This window comes from Pan troglodytes, chromosome 11, assembly GCF_028858775.2.
Source record: "Pan troglodytes isolate AG18354 chromosome 11, NHGRI_mPanTro3-v2.0_pri, whole genome shotgun sequence".
Classification (NCBI taxonomy): domain Eukaryota; kingdom Metazoa; phylum Chordata; class Mammalia; order Primates; family Hominidae; genus Pan; species Pan troglodytes.
In genome coordinates, this window is record NC_072409.2 from 62,464,519 (window position 1) to 62,480,898 (window position 16,380).

A 16,380-nucleotide genomic window follows, 5' to 3' on the forward strand; every position below is an offset into this window, starting at 1 on the left:
CACCCACCTCGCCCTCCCAACGTGCTGGGATTATAGGCGTGAGCCACGGCACCCGGCCAGTTTTTTCTTTTTTAAAATATGTTGAGGTTGGTTTTATGGCCCAGAATATGGTCTATCTTAGAGAATGTTCCATGTATACTTGAAGACAATGTATTGCTCTTGTATAGAGTGTTCTAAAATTGTCATTTTGGCTGATAACGTTCATACAGAATAAGTACCTCACAATCCTTATAATAATATACTTTCAATTCCTCCCGGCCAATTTTATATTATTGTTGTCATACATTTTACTTTTACATAGTCTATAAATCCATAATATATTTCCACTATTTTGCCTGTAGACTCTCAATTCTATTCTGATGACCTATATACGTCTATTCTTATGTCAGTACTACACAGTCTGGGTTACTGTAGGTTTGTAGTGTGTTTTGAAATCAATACATGTGAATCCTCACATTTTATTGTTCCTTTTCAAGATTGTTTTGGCTATCTTGGGTCCCTAGAATTTCTGTATGAACTTTAGGATTAGCTTGTCAATTTCTGCAAAAAAGCCAGCTGGAATTTTAATAGAGAGTTCTTTGAATCTGTAGATCAGTTTGGGGAGTATTGCTATCTTCTCAATATTCTCAATATTGTCTTTTTTTTTTTTTTCCTGAGATGGAGTCCCACTCTTGCCCAGGCTGAAGTACTGTGGCACATCTCCCAGGCATGCCACCACACCCAGCTAAATTTGTGTATTTTTAGTAGAGGTGGGGTTTCACCATGTTGGCCAGACTGGTCTCGAACTCCTGATCTCAGGTGATCTGCCCGCCTCAGCCTCCCAAACTGGTGGGATTACAGGCCTGAGCACTACTCGCAGCCTACAATATTAAGTCTTTTCATATAAAATATGGGATGTCTTTCCGTATAGTTAGGTCTTTAGTTTCTTTCAGTGATGTTTTGTAATTTTCAGTGTATTGGTCTTGCACTTCTTTTATTGGATTTATTCCTTTATTCTTTGGTAGATTGTTTATTGGTAGTATATAGAAATACAGTTGAGTTTTGTATATTGATCTTGTTTTAACACATTTTTAGTGACACTTTAAAAAATTTTAAGAGTGGATAAATATCCAGCAGTTTTATTCTGCAGCTGTAAACTGTTATCTGGAAATTTGATATAATTAATTTAGAGTGACATAAGATAAACACCTGAAATTGAAATCTAGGAATTTTGATTTCTTAGGCTTTTTAACTATACATTTAGACACATCTTATTTTATCAAATAAGTCTGAAATAAATAGAAGTTAACATTTTATTTTTTATTTTAGTGTCAAATGTTTACAAAAGACAGTGAAGGATTCTTATCACATAATGTGTAGGCCATGTGCCTGTGAACTTGAAGTTTGCGCAAAATGTGGAAAGAAAGAAGACATTGTTATTCCGTGAGTGTTTCCTTTTATGTTTGAATTTTACTCTTAGTGATTGATACATGAATTTCTTTTAAGAGATGATCCTTGCCAGGCGCAGTGGCTCACGCCTGTAATCCCAATACTTTGGGAGGCCGAGGCAGGTGGATCACGAGGTCAGGAGTTCAAGACCAGGCTGGCCAAGATGGTGAAACCTCATCTCTACTAAAAATACAAAAAAATTAGCCGGGCACAGTGGCAGGCGCCTGTAATCCCAATTACTCGGGAGGCTGAGGCAGGAGAATCGCTTGAACTTGGGGGGCAGAGGTTGCAGTGAGCTGAGATCGTGCCACTGCACTCCAGCCTGGGTAACATAGTGGGACTCCATCTCAAAAAAAAAAAAAAAGAGATGATCCGTGATCCATAACTCTTAGACTTAAGTTGTATGTCAAACTAATATAGACTTTTAAAATTATTTTTCTATCATTACAATAAAAGTGAAACTATATTTTTAAGAAAATAAAATATTTGTGTGAGATTCATATTCATTACAAAAGAATTACACATTATTTAACAACTTTTCTTTTAATAGACATCATATATTAATTTATTTGAGCCTACTTTAGTGACAATAGTATTATAATTGGTTGGATCTCAAGTTAGCGTTCAATGATTTTTTTTTTTTGAGGAGTTTCGCTCTTGTTGTCCAGGCTAGAGTGCAATGGCACGATCTTGGCTCACTGCAACCTCCGCCTCCCAAGTTCAAACGATTCTCCTGCCTCAGCCTCCCAAGTAGTTGGGATTACAGGCTTGCACCACCGCACCCAGCTAATTTTGTATTTTTAGTAGAAATGAGGTTTTGCCACGTTGGCCAGGCTGGTTTCGAACCCCTGGCCTCAGGTGATCTGCCCGCCTTGGTCTCCCAAAGTGCTGGGATTACAGGCATGAGCCACCACTCCCAGGTGGATCTTTTTCTTTATACTTACTTCATTAGGTTTCTGTTATTCAAGAAATGTAGTTGTAAAAGTCTTTTCAATCTACATGGTTAAATAATGAAAGCCTGGGAAATAAATAGAAATTTTTTCTTTCATCTTTAGGTTGAATAAAGAAACAGAAAAAATAGAACATACTGAAAATAATCTAAGTTCCAACCATAGAAGAAGCTGCAGAAGAAATGAAGAAAGTGATGATGATTTAGATTTTGATATTGATTTAGAAGACACAGGAGGAGACCATCAAATGAATTAATATCACTGTGTTAAAAGTCTGCCGGGCACAGTGGCTCACGCCTGTAATCCCAACACTTTGGGAGGCCAAGGCGGGTGGATCACCTGAGGTCAGGAGTTCGAGACCAGCCTGGCCAACATGGCGAAACCCCATCTCCACTAAAAGTACAAAAAATTAGCTGGGCATGGTGGCTCATGCCTGTAATCCCAGCTACTCGGGAGGCTGAGGCAGGAGGATTGCTTGAACCCTGGAGGCGGAGATTGAAGTGAGCTGAGTTCGTGCCATTACACTCCAGCCTGGGTGACAGAGTGAGACTCTGTCTCAAAAAAAATAAAATAAAAAGTCAATTTAGAATGTGAAATTCTGACCACCTTTTGGCTTTGAGTATTTTCCAAAAGATATTTGAAATCCTAATGAGGAAATCAGAAAAAGGTATGAAAAAGACAAATTTCATACATGAACAATATAAATTGTTTATATTACTTAACATCAAACTAAACAAGATTCAGAATTGATGGTTGTATAAGAACTAGCTCATGTAAAAATAAAATAACATTATTACATTGCCTCAAAAATTGGTCCTCAGTAAGTGCCTTTTGATAAATGATCTCAAATAAATGACTCATAGCAAAAGCCCTGTCACTTATGTTTAATTTTTACAAAGTAAAAGCAATTTTTTCAAAATAATGTTTAATAAGCGTATAGCAATTCTGCTTTGTATTTTTATATATTTCATCACATTTTAACTTTTTTCACTTGTGAAATATACATACAGAAAAAGTGCATATAATTTATACACTTTATAAGTGTATGCATTTTTTATAATAAATAATTATAAAGGAAAGTTCATGCATTTACACACCTCGGTGGGGAAACTGCCAGCATCAGGACACCCCAGTGAGGCTCTCCCTCAGCAAAAGTTCATCTTTCTTTCCATAGTTGGCACTATTCTGAATTTTGATCATTATTGTCTTAATTTTTTTACTACCCATGTTTGTACTCCTAAACAATATAAATTAGCTTGGTCTGGGTTTTGTTTTGTTTTTTTTTTTTTAACTCTTCTTTTTTTTATTATGTTTTTTATTTTTTTATTTCTTTAATTTTATTTATTTTTCTGAGACAGAGTTTCACTCTTGTTGCACAGGCTGGAGTGCAATGGCGCAATCTCGGCTCACTGCAACCTCCACCTCCTGGGTTCAAGCGATTCTCCTGCCTCAGCCTCCCAAGTAGCTGAGATTACAGGTGCCTGCCACCACGCCCAGCTGATCTTTGTCTTTTTAGTAGAGACGGGGTTTCACCATGTTGACCAGGCTGGTCTTGAACTCCTGACTTCAGGTGATCCACCTGCCTCGGCCTCCCACAGTGCTGGGATTACAGGTGTGAGCCACCATGCCAGGCCATATTTTTTATTTTTTATTTTACTTTTTTTTTTTTTTGAGATGGAGTCTCGCTCTGTTGCCCAGGTAGAGTGCAGTGGCATGATCTCGGTTCACTGCAGCCTCCACCTCCCGGGTTCAAGTGATTCTCCTGCCTTAGCCTCCCTAGTAGCGGGGACTGCAGGCCTGTGCCACCACGCCTGGGTAATTTTTGTATTTTTAGTAGAGACGAGGTTTCACCATGTTGGCCAGGTGGTCTCGAACTCCTGGCCTCAAGCGATCCACCCACCTTGGCCTCCCGAAATGCTGGAATTACAGACATGAGCCTCCACATCTGGCCCATAGTTTGTTTTTTCTAACGTTGAGAGACATTTGAGTTATCTCAAATTTTTCCTGTTACATCAATACTAGCATGAGCATTGTTACATGTGTCTGTTGGTAGACCTGTGCATTTCTGTTAGGTATGTGTCTAGCAGTGGTAGAGGGAATCAGGTCGATGCATCTTCACTTTTGCTATGTAAAACAAAACTTTTCCGGAGAGATTTTATCCCCTCGTTCATAGAAATGGATTAGAATTTCAGCACTCTGCATCCTTTCTAACACTTGGTATCAGACTTTTAAATTTCTGCCAGTTGAATATGTGTGCAATAGTATCTCTTTGTCTTAATAATTGTATTTCTAATTACAAATAAGCTTGAGCCCCTTTTTGTGTTTATTGGCTATTTCACTTTTGATAATAGGTGATATTAGGGAATAATTTAAGTGGAATGTTATTTTAGAAATCCATACTGAAATACTTAAGGATGTAATACTAATTTACTGTAAAATATTTCAGCATAAAAAAAGTGCAGACATAGATAACATTTCAGTGACATCAGAAAATATTACCTGGGAATACATCAAAAAGTATTCAAGAACTCTGTCAACAAAAATATAAAATCTTATCAAGACATGAAAGAAAGTGAAGGCTGGGTGAGTTGGCTCATGCCTGTAATCCCAGCACTTTGGGAGGCCAAGGCAGGTAGATCACCTGAGGTCAGGAGTTTGAGACCAACCTGCCCAACATGGTGAAACCCTACTAAAAATAACAAAAACTAGCCAGGTGTGGTAGCAGGTGCCTGCAATCCCAGCTACTCGGGAGGCTGAGGCAGGAGAATCGCTTGAACCCGGTAAGCAAAGGTTGCAGTGAGCCAAGATCGCGCCATTGCACTCCAGCCTGGGTGACCAGAGCAAGACTCCATCTCAAAAAAAAAAAGAAAGTGGAGACAAAAATGAATAGAAATACTATCTTCACAATTTGAAAGTCTCAGTATTCTAAACATATAGCCTGACTGAAATGTTCTGTCCCGCTGGGCGCGTTGGCTCACGCCTGTAATCCTAGCACTTTTGGAGGCCAAGGCAGACGGATCACCTGAGGTCGGGAGTTCGAGACCAGCCTGACCAACGCAGAGAAACCCCATCTCTACTAAAAACACAAAATTAGCCAGGCCTGGTGGCGCATCCCTGTAATCCCAGCTAGTCCGGAGGCTGAGGCAGGAGAATCACTTGAACCCAAGAGGCAGAGGTTGTGGTGAGCCAAGATAGCACTATTGCACTCCAGCCTGGGGAACAAGAGTGAAACTCTGTCTCAAAAGAAATAATTTTCTGCCCATAAATTTGTATGGCTTTCCTTTTTTGCATATAAACTTATTTTCTGGACTATTTAACTTTTGTGATTAAGGAGCCAACTAAAGTCTTATTGGACCTACCATAAATTCTTTCCCATGTGAATGAATACTAATTCCTCAGATGACTTTACCAGGAACAAAATTTAACAAAGAGCATCACCTAGTGACATATATTAATAGCTGCATTTCATTCCTCAGTGCTAAGAAAGATTGTTTTGTATTTTAAGCAGACTTTATTATATTTAGTTCCTTTACATATATTTTTAGGAATTAACCCTTCTAGTCCAAAAGCTGTTTATATCATAACATACAGAAATGAGATGAAGGCTTTGTTTTGTTTTAATGAAATGAATCACTTTAATGTAGTGCATTGATTTGTTGCACCTTGATATCTGGCAGGAGGATATCAAGACTGCATTCACACATTCTGAAATATTACAGTGCTTTATTATAGAAGTGCCAAAGCTCTGATCATACAACTTACATGAGGAGCTTTTAAGAAAATTATTGGCTGGGCACGGTGGCTCATGCCTGTAATCCCAGTACTTTGGGAGGCCGAGGCGGGTGGATCACGAGGTCAGGAGATCGAGACCATCCTGGCTAACGTGGTGAAACCCCATCTCTACTAAAAATACAAAAAATTAGTCGGGCGTGGTGGCGGGCGCCTGTAGTCCCAGCTACTTGCGAGGCTGAGGCAGGAGAATGGCATGAACCCGGGAAGCGGAGCTTACAGTGAGCCGAGATCGCGCCACTGCACTCCAGCCTGGGCGACAGAGCGAGACTACATCTCAAAAAAAAAAAAAAAAAAAAAAAAAAAAAAAAAAAGAAAATTCTTATTCCTGGGATATTGTGGTTCATTTGGTCTGGAATATAGCCCAGGATTTTTTTTTCCAACTCCTCAGGTGATTCTGATCATCAACTGTAACAAATAACAATTAGCTGCATATGGCAAAAAGCCATTCCCATGCCTATTTACTTCTCTACATACTAGAATATAGTACCCCCCTTGTCACGTTTTCTCTTTCACAGCCTCTCTTGCAACTAGGAGTATCCAGCATATGAGGGGAATCTGCTGAGACAATCTGGAAAAGACTTACCTCACTGACAAGAAGAAAGCACTTTTCTAACAGGCTGTTTCTACCTGAATATGATTGTGAGGAAACATGATGTCTAGAGCTTGCAGCCATGATAGGGATACCAAACGAGCTGCAGAGACAGTGATCCAGAGCCCTGACATTGTGAAGCTGCTGAACTAACGAGCCCTGGGCTCACCCACCTCTAGAATTCTTGTAAGATAATTACATGTCCGGAGCTTTTTCAAGCACCCGTATCTGTAAAAAAAAAGTTTTTAAATAAAGTTTTGTTGTAAAAAAAAAAAGTTAATTACATGTCTCATTAGACATTTAATGCATAAGCCGTTGCTAATTAGAAATTCTGTTACTTTCAGTCAAATGCATTCCCAGCTGATACCTCAGCAAGTTTTATAACCCTATTTTATAGCACTTACGTGCTATGGCAAAAAGAGAAAGATCAGTGTATCAAAAAATGATTCATTAGTAATGAAGGCTTATCAATTTGGTTGGTTGATTACATTCTGCAAAAGAAGAATTGATATACCATGTATACAAGATTATATATGTAAGACCTAAATCTTATATAAGATAGATCTTATACACATTATACATTTATAAGTAAAATTAAAACTGATAGATGTCACATTTATGCAAAGTTATAAATATTCCATTATCCTAAACTTTTTTCTTAAGTGAAATATATAACAATATTAACCTTTAACACAACTTTGTCCCTTCCTTTTACCCCTCTTTCTAGGTCTTTTCCTTTCCTTGTAACATTAATCCTGTATTGAATGATTGCCCTGTAATTGTGGCATAGAATTTTTTTCTCTCGTATTGTTCAGATTTGTCAGCAATACTGAATGTTACAGGACCACTTTCCACAATTTTTACTGGCTACGCTGATGGAATCTAGGGGGTTAGAATTGCTTACTCATCTCTGTGCTAGTGAGTCCCACAATTTTGTCAATCATCATACCTACTGAAAAAAAATCATACCTTTCCAAATCTCATACATGAAACTTTAATGTGGTTGCACCTTTAAACTAAGTGGTACAAGTGGTACAGTATTTCATCAAAACTTGGTTTAAACATTTCTATAACCTCTAGCAATGTTAATTTGAAGTATATGGATTAAATTTTAATATTAAACATTTATATGTAAATCATTTAAATATTTTAAATGAACTTTTTAATTTTTTGAGACGGAGTCTCACTGTGTCACCCAGGCTGGAGTGCAGTGGCGCGATCTCAGCTCACTGAAATCTCTGCCTCCCGGTTTCAAGAGATTCTCTGGCTTCGGCCTCCCGAGTAGCTGGGATTACAGGTGCCCGCCACCATGCCCAGCTAATTTTTGTATTTTTTATGGAGACAGAGTTTTGCAATGTTGGCCAGGCTGGTCTCAAACTCCTGACCTTAGGTGATTTGCCTGCCTCAGCCTCCCAAAGTGCTGAGATTACAGGCATGAGCCACTGCGCCCGGTCACTTTTTTTCATTTTTAAAGTAGATCAAATGTCTTTGAATTCAACATAAGTTGTAACTAACATTTTTAAAAATATAGTTTTTTTTACAGATACCTTGAGCAAAAGAATCCAGACACAAGATATTATATACTTTATGGGCCGCATTATGCAAAGTTCAGAAATCGTTTTAAGTAACTTATGGTGATAGACATCAGAATAGTGGTTATCTTTGGGGAGGTGGTATTGACTGGGAATGTGTATAAGAGGGGAACTTCTGGAATGCTGAAATCATCTGTATCTTGATCCAGGTGGTAGCTACACAGGTACAGAAATATAAAATTCAGCACTTAAAATTTGTTTATTTTGACTGGGCATGGTGGTGCAGGCCTGTAATCCCAGCACTTTGGGAGGCCAAGGTGGGTAGGTCACGAGGTCAAGAGATCTAGACCTTCCTGGCCAACATGGTGAAACCCCATCTCTACTAAAAATACGAAAATTAGCTGGGCATGGTGGCACATGCCTGTAGTCCCAGCTACTCGGGAGGCTGAGGCAGGAGAATTGCTTGAACCCAGGAGGTGGAAGTTGCAGTGATCTGAGGTTGCATCGCTGCACTCCAGCCTGGCAACAGAGCGAGACTCCGTCTCAAGAAAAAAAAATTTTTTTTTGCTTATTTAGTTGTATGTCAGTTTTACCTCAATTAAAAACTAATAACACTTTTAAAAATAAATTAGTAGTAATGTATTGTTATGAAATCCATGCCTTAAAATGAAACAATATAAATCTTGACTTAAACAAGAGTAGTAGATAAAACCACTCTGAGGCAGAATGATCTGAATCTCACCGCTGTGACCCTGTTCTCATTTCTTTACCTTCGTGACGTTATGTTATGTGTGCCTTTCTTTGAAAAATGAGGGCTGTAATTTCTACAGTGTAAACTTATTGTGAGTGTTAAATATGTAGAAAACACTTATCATAGTAGGGACTCTCTTCATGATGTTTATAAATATTACTTGATACTTTTTGGTTGAGACATTCCTTTCAAATCATCCTAGGGGGTTTTGTGGGCGTAGGAAGCAGGTAATCTTGAAACTCTTGGATGGAGGTAAAAGAAAGAAACCTGGAGACGGAATTCCTATTACACTGAAAGGGCGGAAGCAAACCCCTCCAATGAAAACATTTATACAGGAAAGTCAGGCTTGCTATTCACAGTTTTTAATACTTGTTGAGTTATAGACCCTTAAATAATACCACCCATAAAGGTGTGAGTGCAATAGCAAGCTTTAGAAAAAATATTGACAGTAACAACTTTATAAACTGTCCATTATTTCTTTGTCAAAACTATAACTATTGCTAACTATAATTGATATCACACACACACCAAGGAACTTGAGTAAATCAAGTGATCAAAAAATTGATATTTTAAAATTACAAAATTGAACTAAAAATAGAAAGTGAATTAGAAAAACATACTCCATTACACTGAACTTTTATTCAAATTCTAAATTTGCATTTTAAATTACAAATAAATTTTTAGCATAATTCAGTATGACCTTATGTATTCCACTTTTTATTTTTACTTGTTTAATATAGTTACAAATTTATTGTGACAAATTCTTTTTCTTTTTTCTTTTTTTTTTTTTTTTTTGAGATGGAGTCTCACTCTGTCACCCAGGCTAGAGTGCAGTGGCACAATCTCAGCTCACTGCAACCTCCACCTCCCGGGTTCAAGCGATTCTCCTGCCTCAGCCTTCAGAGTAGCTAGGATCACAGGTGCGCGCCACCATGCCCGGCTGATTTTTGTACTTTTAGTAGAGACAGGGTTTCACCATGTTGGCCAGGCTGGTCTCGAACTCCTGACTGCAAGTGATCCACCCATCTCAGCCTTCCAAAGTGCTGGGATTACAGGTGTAAGCCATTACACCTGGCCTATATTTTTTCTTTAATCTGTAAGAGTTATTTATTTCTTTTGCCGTTGTGAAGAAAAATCATAACATGGGAACAATGACCTAAATAACTGAAAAAGGAAATGAATTGGCCCTGGGGAAATTGCCGTGACCAGCTGAGGTTAGAAAAGATAGTCCAGAACAGGACAAAACTGACATCCCTTAGCAGAGGATATTACAACATGTCCGCAAAGTCAGGAAACATAAGATAAAATGATTTTTAAAACTATATTATTTACACTTCCCAACAGTGTACTGTACTCAATGTGTTTTCTGGCTAAGTACTCTAAATTTAAAGCAATAGGTCCAATTGTGACTCTGGAAAAACATATAATGAGTAATCTGGAAACACAGGGAGAATAGTATATTATATACTTCACCCAAAAACATTCTGAGCTCACTATTTAGAAGTGTAACTAAACAGTTACACACTGTTTAAAAATAAGTTTCTCCTATGTTTCTCGTCTCTGCAACACTTGTGGCTGCCAGCTGACACAAGGCAGGTGCAGTGTGAGTGGCTGCCAGTGGACAGTGACAAAAACAAGACTTACTGAAACAAACAAGTGTTTCATAAATAATTTGGAAACAATTTTGGAATCCCTTTCTTGGCCATGGAAATAGTACACTTCAGATCCTATTAAGTGATTTATGTGTGGGAAATCCTCAACTGGTAATGCTGGAAATGCTTAATGATGCTATACTACTGTCCGTAAATGTGAGAGGATATCCAACAGAAAATGAAAATCCCAGAGGAAGCAAGCCACAGTAAGGGGCCAGGCTGTCTCTGCAGGGTCATGAACATTTGATATAAAGTTTGCATTGTAGCTGTGTGGTTACACAAGCAGGTACAACTGAAATGGGCCCTAGGGGATAGATTAGAGACAAATCAGGAATCCACAAAACAGCTCCATAGTATGTTTGGACCAGCATCTAACCAGTCAACCTCTGTATATTTTTCCAGTCATACAGCATCCTCTTTTTCTATGATCCACTTGTCAAGTAAATTTTGCCCACACATGGGACATGCTTCTAGTCCAAAAAATAAATCATGTTCTTCCCAGCTGTAAATTAATTGCAGAGATGACTAAAAACATCATGGAATTGAACTTAAAGCAGCAATTTTGCTTTTCTTGGTTCACTGCTGCATTAAGGAGTTGGAAGCTTTAGAAGGAGTTTCAACTCAGGGGTCACTGTCCCTTGAGTGAGACCCCACCTGTATGGAGGAGCTGGTGATTCTATATCTGCACTTAACATTGTTAGTAGACTGACTACTATATCTTGCTATTTATATTCTATTTTTATATGTAGTAGATGTGATTAGTTAAGTCCAAATTCAATTAAAATTATCACAGTATTCCTGAAATTATGTATTTCCTCAATTTATGCTTAAGGTTCAATTTAACTATTGTGAGGCTATGATTTTTTTGCTGTTAAAAAGGAATTCTTGGCCTGGAAATGGTTGGGAATTACTGATAAAAATACCAGCCTTCATTGTGCTGTAAAGTCAGTTAAATTGTATGAAAGCTTTTTTCATAGTGATAATTGTCTCTATATTTTTAAAATGCTTTATCGAGGCATAATTTACATGTATAAGACTCACCAATTTTAAGTGTATAATTTAATGATTTGGTAAATAGACAAGCATTGTGCATTTATCACCACAATCCAGTTTTAGAACATTTCCATCATCCCAAAATGATCCCTCATGCTCATTTGTAGCCACTCCCCATTCCCACTCCCCAGCCCCAAGCAACTTAATCTTTTGTGTGTCCATAAAATTGCCTTTTATGAACCTTTCATATAAATGACATCATAAAATATGTAGTCTTTGAGTCTAGCTCCATTCACTTTACATGACATTTTTGAGGTAGAGCCATGTTAAAACATGTACCGATAGTTCATCATTTTTTTTTTTTTCTGAATAGCATTCCATTGTATGGACATACTAATTTTGTTTACCCCTTCAAATTTGGATTGTTTCCACTTTGGGCTATTATGAATGATACTGTTGTGAACATTTGCATGCAAACTCTTTGTGTGGACATATGTTTTCATTTTTCTTGGATATATATACCTAAGAGGGAGATTAGATTGCTGGATTGTGTGGTAAATTCATATTTAGTTTTTAAGGAACCACCAAACTTGTGGTAATAGCTGCACCCTTTTATAATCCTAGAGCTTTGTGAGGACTCCACACTGAGGAGGCTCAAGATCCTCGCCAACACTTGTAATTGTCAGTGCATTTTGATTTATTGTCATTCTAGTGTGTGTGAAGTCTCACTGTGGTTTTAATTTGTATATTTCTTTTTTTTTTTTTTTTTTTTTTTTTTCAGATGGAGTCTCCCTCTGTTGCCCAGGCTGGAGTGCAGTGGCAGGATCTTGGCTCACCACAACCTCCGCCTCCCTGGTTCAAGTGATTCTCCTGCCTCAGCCTCTCGAGTAGCTGGGACTACAGGCGCACACCACCATGCCCGGCTAATCTTTGTATTTTTAGTAGAGATGGGGTTTCACTATGTTGGCCAGGCCGGTCTCGAACTCCTGACCTCATGATCTGCCTGCCTCAACCTCCCAAAGTGCTGGAATTACAGGTGTGAGCCATCATGCCTGGCCTAATTTGTATATTTCTAATGACTCATGATATTGACTGAGCATCTTTTCTTTTCTTTTTTTTTTCCTTGTTTTTTGAGATGGAGTCTTGCTCTACAGCCCGGGCTGGAGTGCAGTGGCACCATTTCAGCTCAATGCAACCTCTGCCTCCTAGGTTCAAGTGATTCTCCTGCCTCAGCCTCCCAAGTAGCTGGGATTACAGGCACACACCACCATGCCCAGCTAATTTTTGTATTTTTAGTAGAAACAGGTTTTCACAATGTTGGCCAGGATGGTCTCCATCTACTGACCTTGTGATCCACCGCACTAGGCCTCCCAAAGTGCTGGGCTTACAGGCGTGAGCCACTGCACCCAGCCAACTGAACATCTTTTCATGTGTTTATTAGCCATTCCTATATCTTCACTGGTGAAATGTCTATTCAGATGTGTTGCCCATTTTAAAAATTGGGTTGTTTTCTTACCATTGAGTTATGAGTCTTTTATATATATTCTAGATACAAGTCCTTTATCAGATATAATTTGGAAATATTTTCTCACTGTCTGTAATGTGTTATACATCAATTTTAAGATATCCTTCACATTAAGAAACTAACGGTGTGGATAATAATCCTGGTATTGACAGAGGTTTGGACTCCTGAAGCTGCCACGCCTGGGCACATACTGCATCATTTACAAAACTGTAGAGAATTTTTGTTTTCTTCTGTATTGGGTCTATTGTGGGTATGTCCAACGTGACAGGGGAGGTAAGGGAAGTGGCATCCCCTGAGATAGTGACTGAAATGGCTTTCATCATCTTTAAGTCAAAGTGAGATGCCAGTAATAGGATATATGTATGTATGTACTTGTGTCTCTGTATGTATGTAAATAAACAAACATGCTGGAAGGAGGAGGTGATTCAATGAGGGACTTTGTGAAAGAAAAAAAGAATAACTGGACCTTCCTTTAATGATGAAAACTGTTTATACAGCAAACCATCAAAGCCAAAATGTGAATTTTGGTATTAGCCCGATTTTTCCTAAGAAACTGTTGATGTAACCACTGTAGTTGCAGAGATCGTTTTGGTATATTCTAGACCCTCTTTGTTTTGTTCTGTTTGGGGTTTCTTCCCCCTCAAGTTGCTCTTGTCCACCACTAGACTGGCTGCCTTTTATTCCATAGCAGACAGTCCTTAAGTCTTTGCATATGTCCTTATTCAAAAATTAATCTTCATCAGTTTTTTTCTGCAGAAAACAGTTTTTTAAATATCTTACATGAGAATGCTCTGCACCTGCAATCTCTGGTTGATGCAGTTTCCTTTTTCTCTTCTCTGTTCCCATTGGTAGAATAAATCAGTTCCTTCTTAAATCCTGAGCTGAAAATGTCCACACTTCCCAGAAGTGTACTTTAGAATCACCTGTAACATGTATTTAAAATACAGATTCCCCAGCTCCACGGGCAAAGCTCTCCTGCCATGTGACACCCTGATACAGTTCAGGGAGCCACTAAGGCAGGCCAAAATGGCTCAGCAGGGAAAGGTCCAAGCTGCCAGGGTAGTGTGTCATTACAGCATGCTTAGCATAGCTAGGAGGACAGGCTCACACCCAGCCCCACAGCTGTTGCGCTACAGACTCAGGCACAGGGCTGTCTAACTGGCAGATGTGGGCCACAACTGTTGGAGACAAGCCAGCCATATTTGGGAAAATCTTATTGTAAGGGGCAAGTGTGAGTGAGATTTAGGAGTCATGGGAAAATACAGCAACACAGTAAATCTTGTGTTATAGCAGAGATGTGGAAGAAAGAGATAAACTACTGGCCAGGGTGTCTCCTGACTGGGTGACTTGCCACCACATGGGCCAGGCAGGTTGCGGCAGCTCTGCCTTTGGGAGGTGGCTGGAGGAGGGGAGGAGAGAGAGGCATGATGAAGACAGATGCACCCTTTCCTGAGCAGGGGTTAACATTCAGGGTGCCGAAAGGAACTCCACAGCCTGTTTCCCATCTCTCTTGTCCTCATCAAGTACTGGTCCTCGTGTATGTGTTCTGCTTCCGCTTTCTCAGGATGTTTACGTTTTTGCAAATACGTTTATGGAAAAGAGTTACCTCACCCACCTCTCCAAACATCTATTTGTTTTACATTTTTATTGCGGGGGAGTGATCTCTTTACATAGCTTCAAATGGCATAACATTCAGCAGTATCCAAGCTTAGATATATCTGATGAGAGGAAAGTAATTGTGAGGCCTTTGTTCTAGTTACAGCTTTGTCACTATCTGACTCCATGACTCCAGCAAATTGCTTCAACTGTCTGGCCTGCAGTTTTTTTCTTGCGTTAAATAACAGACTTAGTCTAGATCGGTGGTTCTTATCATGTGGTTTCTGGACTAGCAGCATCAATATTACCTGGGAAACTTGTTAGAAATGCAAATTCTTGGGCTCTGCCCTAGACCTACTGAAACATACTCTGTGGGCGGGGCCCAGCAATCTGTGTTTGAAACGCGATTCTGATTATTTGACAAAAGTTTGCAAACCACTGGTCTAGATAAGTAGCTCTTAGCCTTGGCTGCACATTAAAATCATCTGGGCAACTTTTATAACCTACCAATCCTGGCCTCTTCCTCCAAAGATTCTGACTTAAATGGTTTCAGATGGGGACCATTGTTATGTGGTTATAGTCGACGTCTAGGTGCTATCTGAGGTCTTCAAAACTAAAGGTCAGTGTTTCCCAGCCATAAATGCATACCTCTAGACCTGGCCTTCTCAAGCCACTAGGTGTTGCTATAATAGAGAAGAAAAGGCATTTTCAGAACCGTCTTTGGATATGGATGAGGAGGAGGAAAATGTATTTCTTAGCTTCTGATAAGAGATTATTTTGTTATTTTAATCTGAGTGCAATTTGCTAAATATTCATTTGCAACTTGTTAAATTTATTCAAAGAAATTAAATGCCCATAAATGACAGAAAGAATAAAGAATTGTGATATATATTTACAATAAAATACTCTTTAGCAATAAAAAGAAATGAACTAGTGATGTGCATTATAACATGGCTGAATCTCACAACATAATGAACCAAAAAGAACTGGACACAAAAGAAGTAATATCGTATCATTCCTTTAAGTGAAAATCAAACACAGGTAAAACTAATCTATGGTGATTGAGGTCAGAATAGTGATTACCCTTGGGGGTAGGGTGGTAATAATTAGAAGAGAGCACAAGGGAACCTTCCAGAGTGCTAGAAATGTTCTACTTCTCGATCTGATGATAGTTAAGTACATATACACACACTGCACATAAATATATATATACACTGAGCCATACTCTTAAATTTGCACACTTTACTGTATATGTGTTACTTGTTAGTAGTAAAGATTTACAAAAAATAAAATGTAATCCTCAGGTGGAGTAACCGGTACCCCAGCCCACCATCGCTTGGTATATTTGGCATCTACCTTGGTATTTGTACCATCTGTGGTCACTAAAAGATGAACATAGCCCTTTGATTTCATGTTGATATTAAGTTAAAATGTATATATCAATGTCTATGGTCCCAAATTGAGAAGGTAATGGCATGGTCTCTATTTATTTAAAGGTTTAGTTTGTTTTGAATATTTGCGTGCCTGCAGGACCCACATTCTGCAGCAGTACCCATGGGTGATTGAATCTCT

The 16,380-nt window shown here is 38.7% G+C and overlaps 1 protein-coding gene across 14 annotated transcripts in view; it reads left to right on the plus strand.

The window, feature by feature from the left end:
• The window catches only part of C9H9orf85 (chromosome 9 C9orf85 homolog), a 74,663-nt gene extending 58,929 nt beyond the window's left edge, over positions 1-15,734 (plus strand). For 4 of the 14 annotated variants that reach the window (XR_010148680.1, XR_010148681.1, XM_063787771.1 and 1 more), the window contains 2 exons: positions 1,309-1,422; positions 2,484-3,246. Coding sequence is in view for 8 of the 14 variants with exons in the window: in XM_063787771.1 (XP_063643841.1) it covers positions 1,309-1,422; positions 2,484-2,634 (265 nt within the window). In the remaining 6 variants the exon portion in view is untranslated. Of the gene's footprint in view, positions 1-1,308; positions 1,423-2,483; positions 3,247-6,685; positions 7,035-9,840; positions 10,236-12,468 lie in introns of those variants that run through there. The other 10 variants (XR_682244.5, XR_010148682.1, XR_008537059.2 and 7 more) reach the window with 8 other exon arrangements.
• Positions 15,735-16,380: the final 646 nt, after the last annotated feature.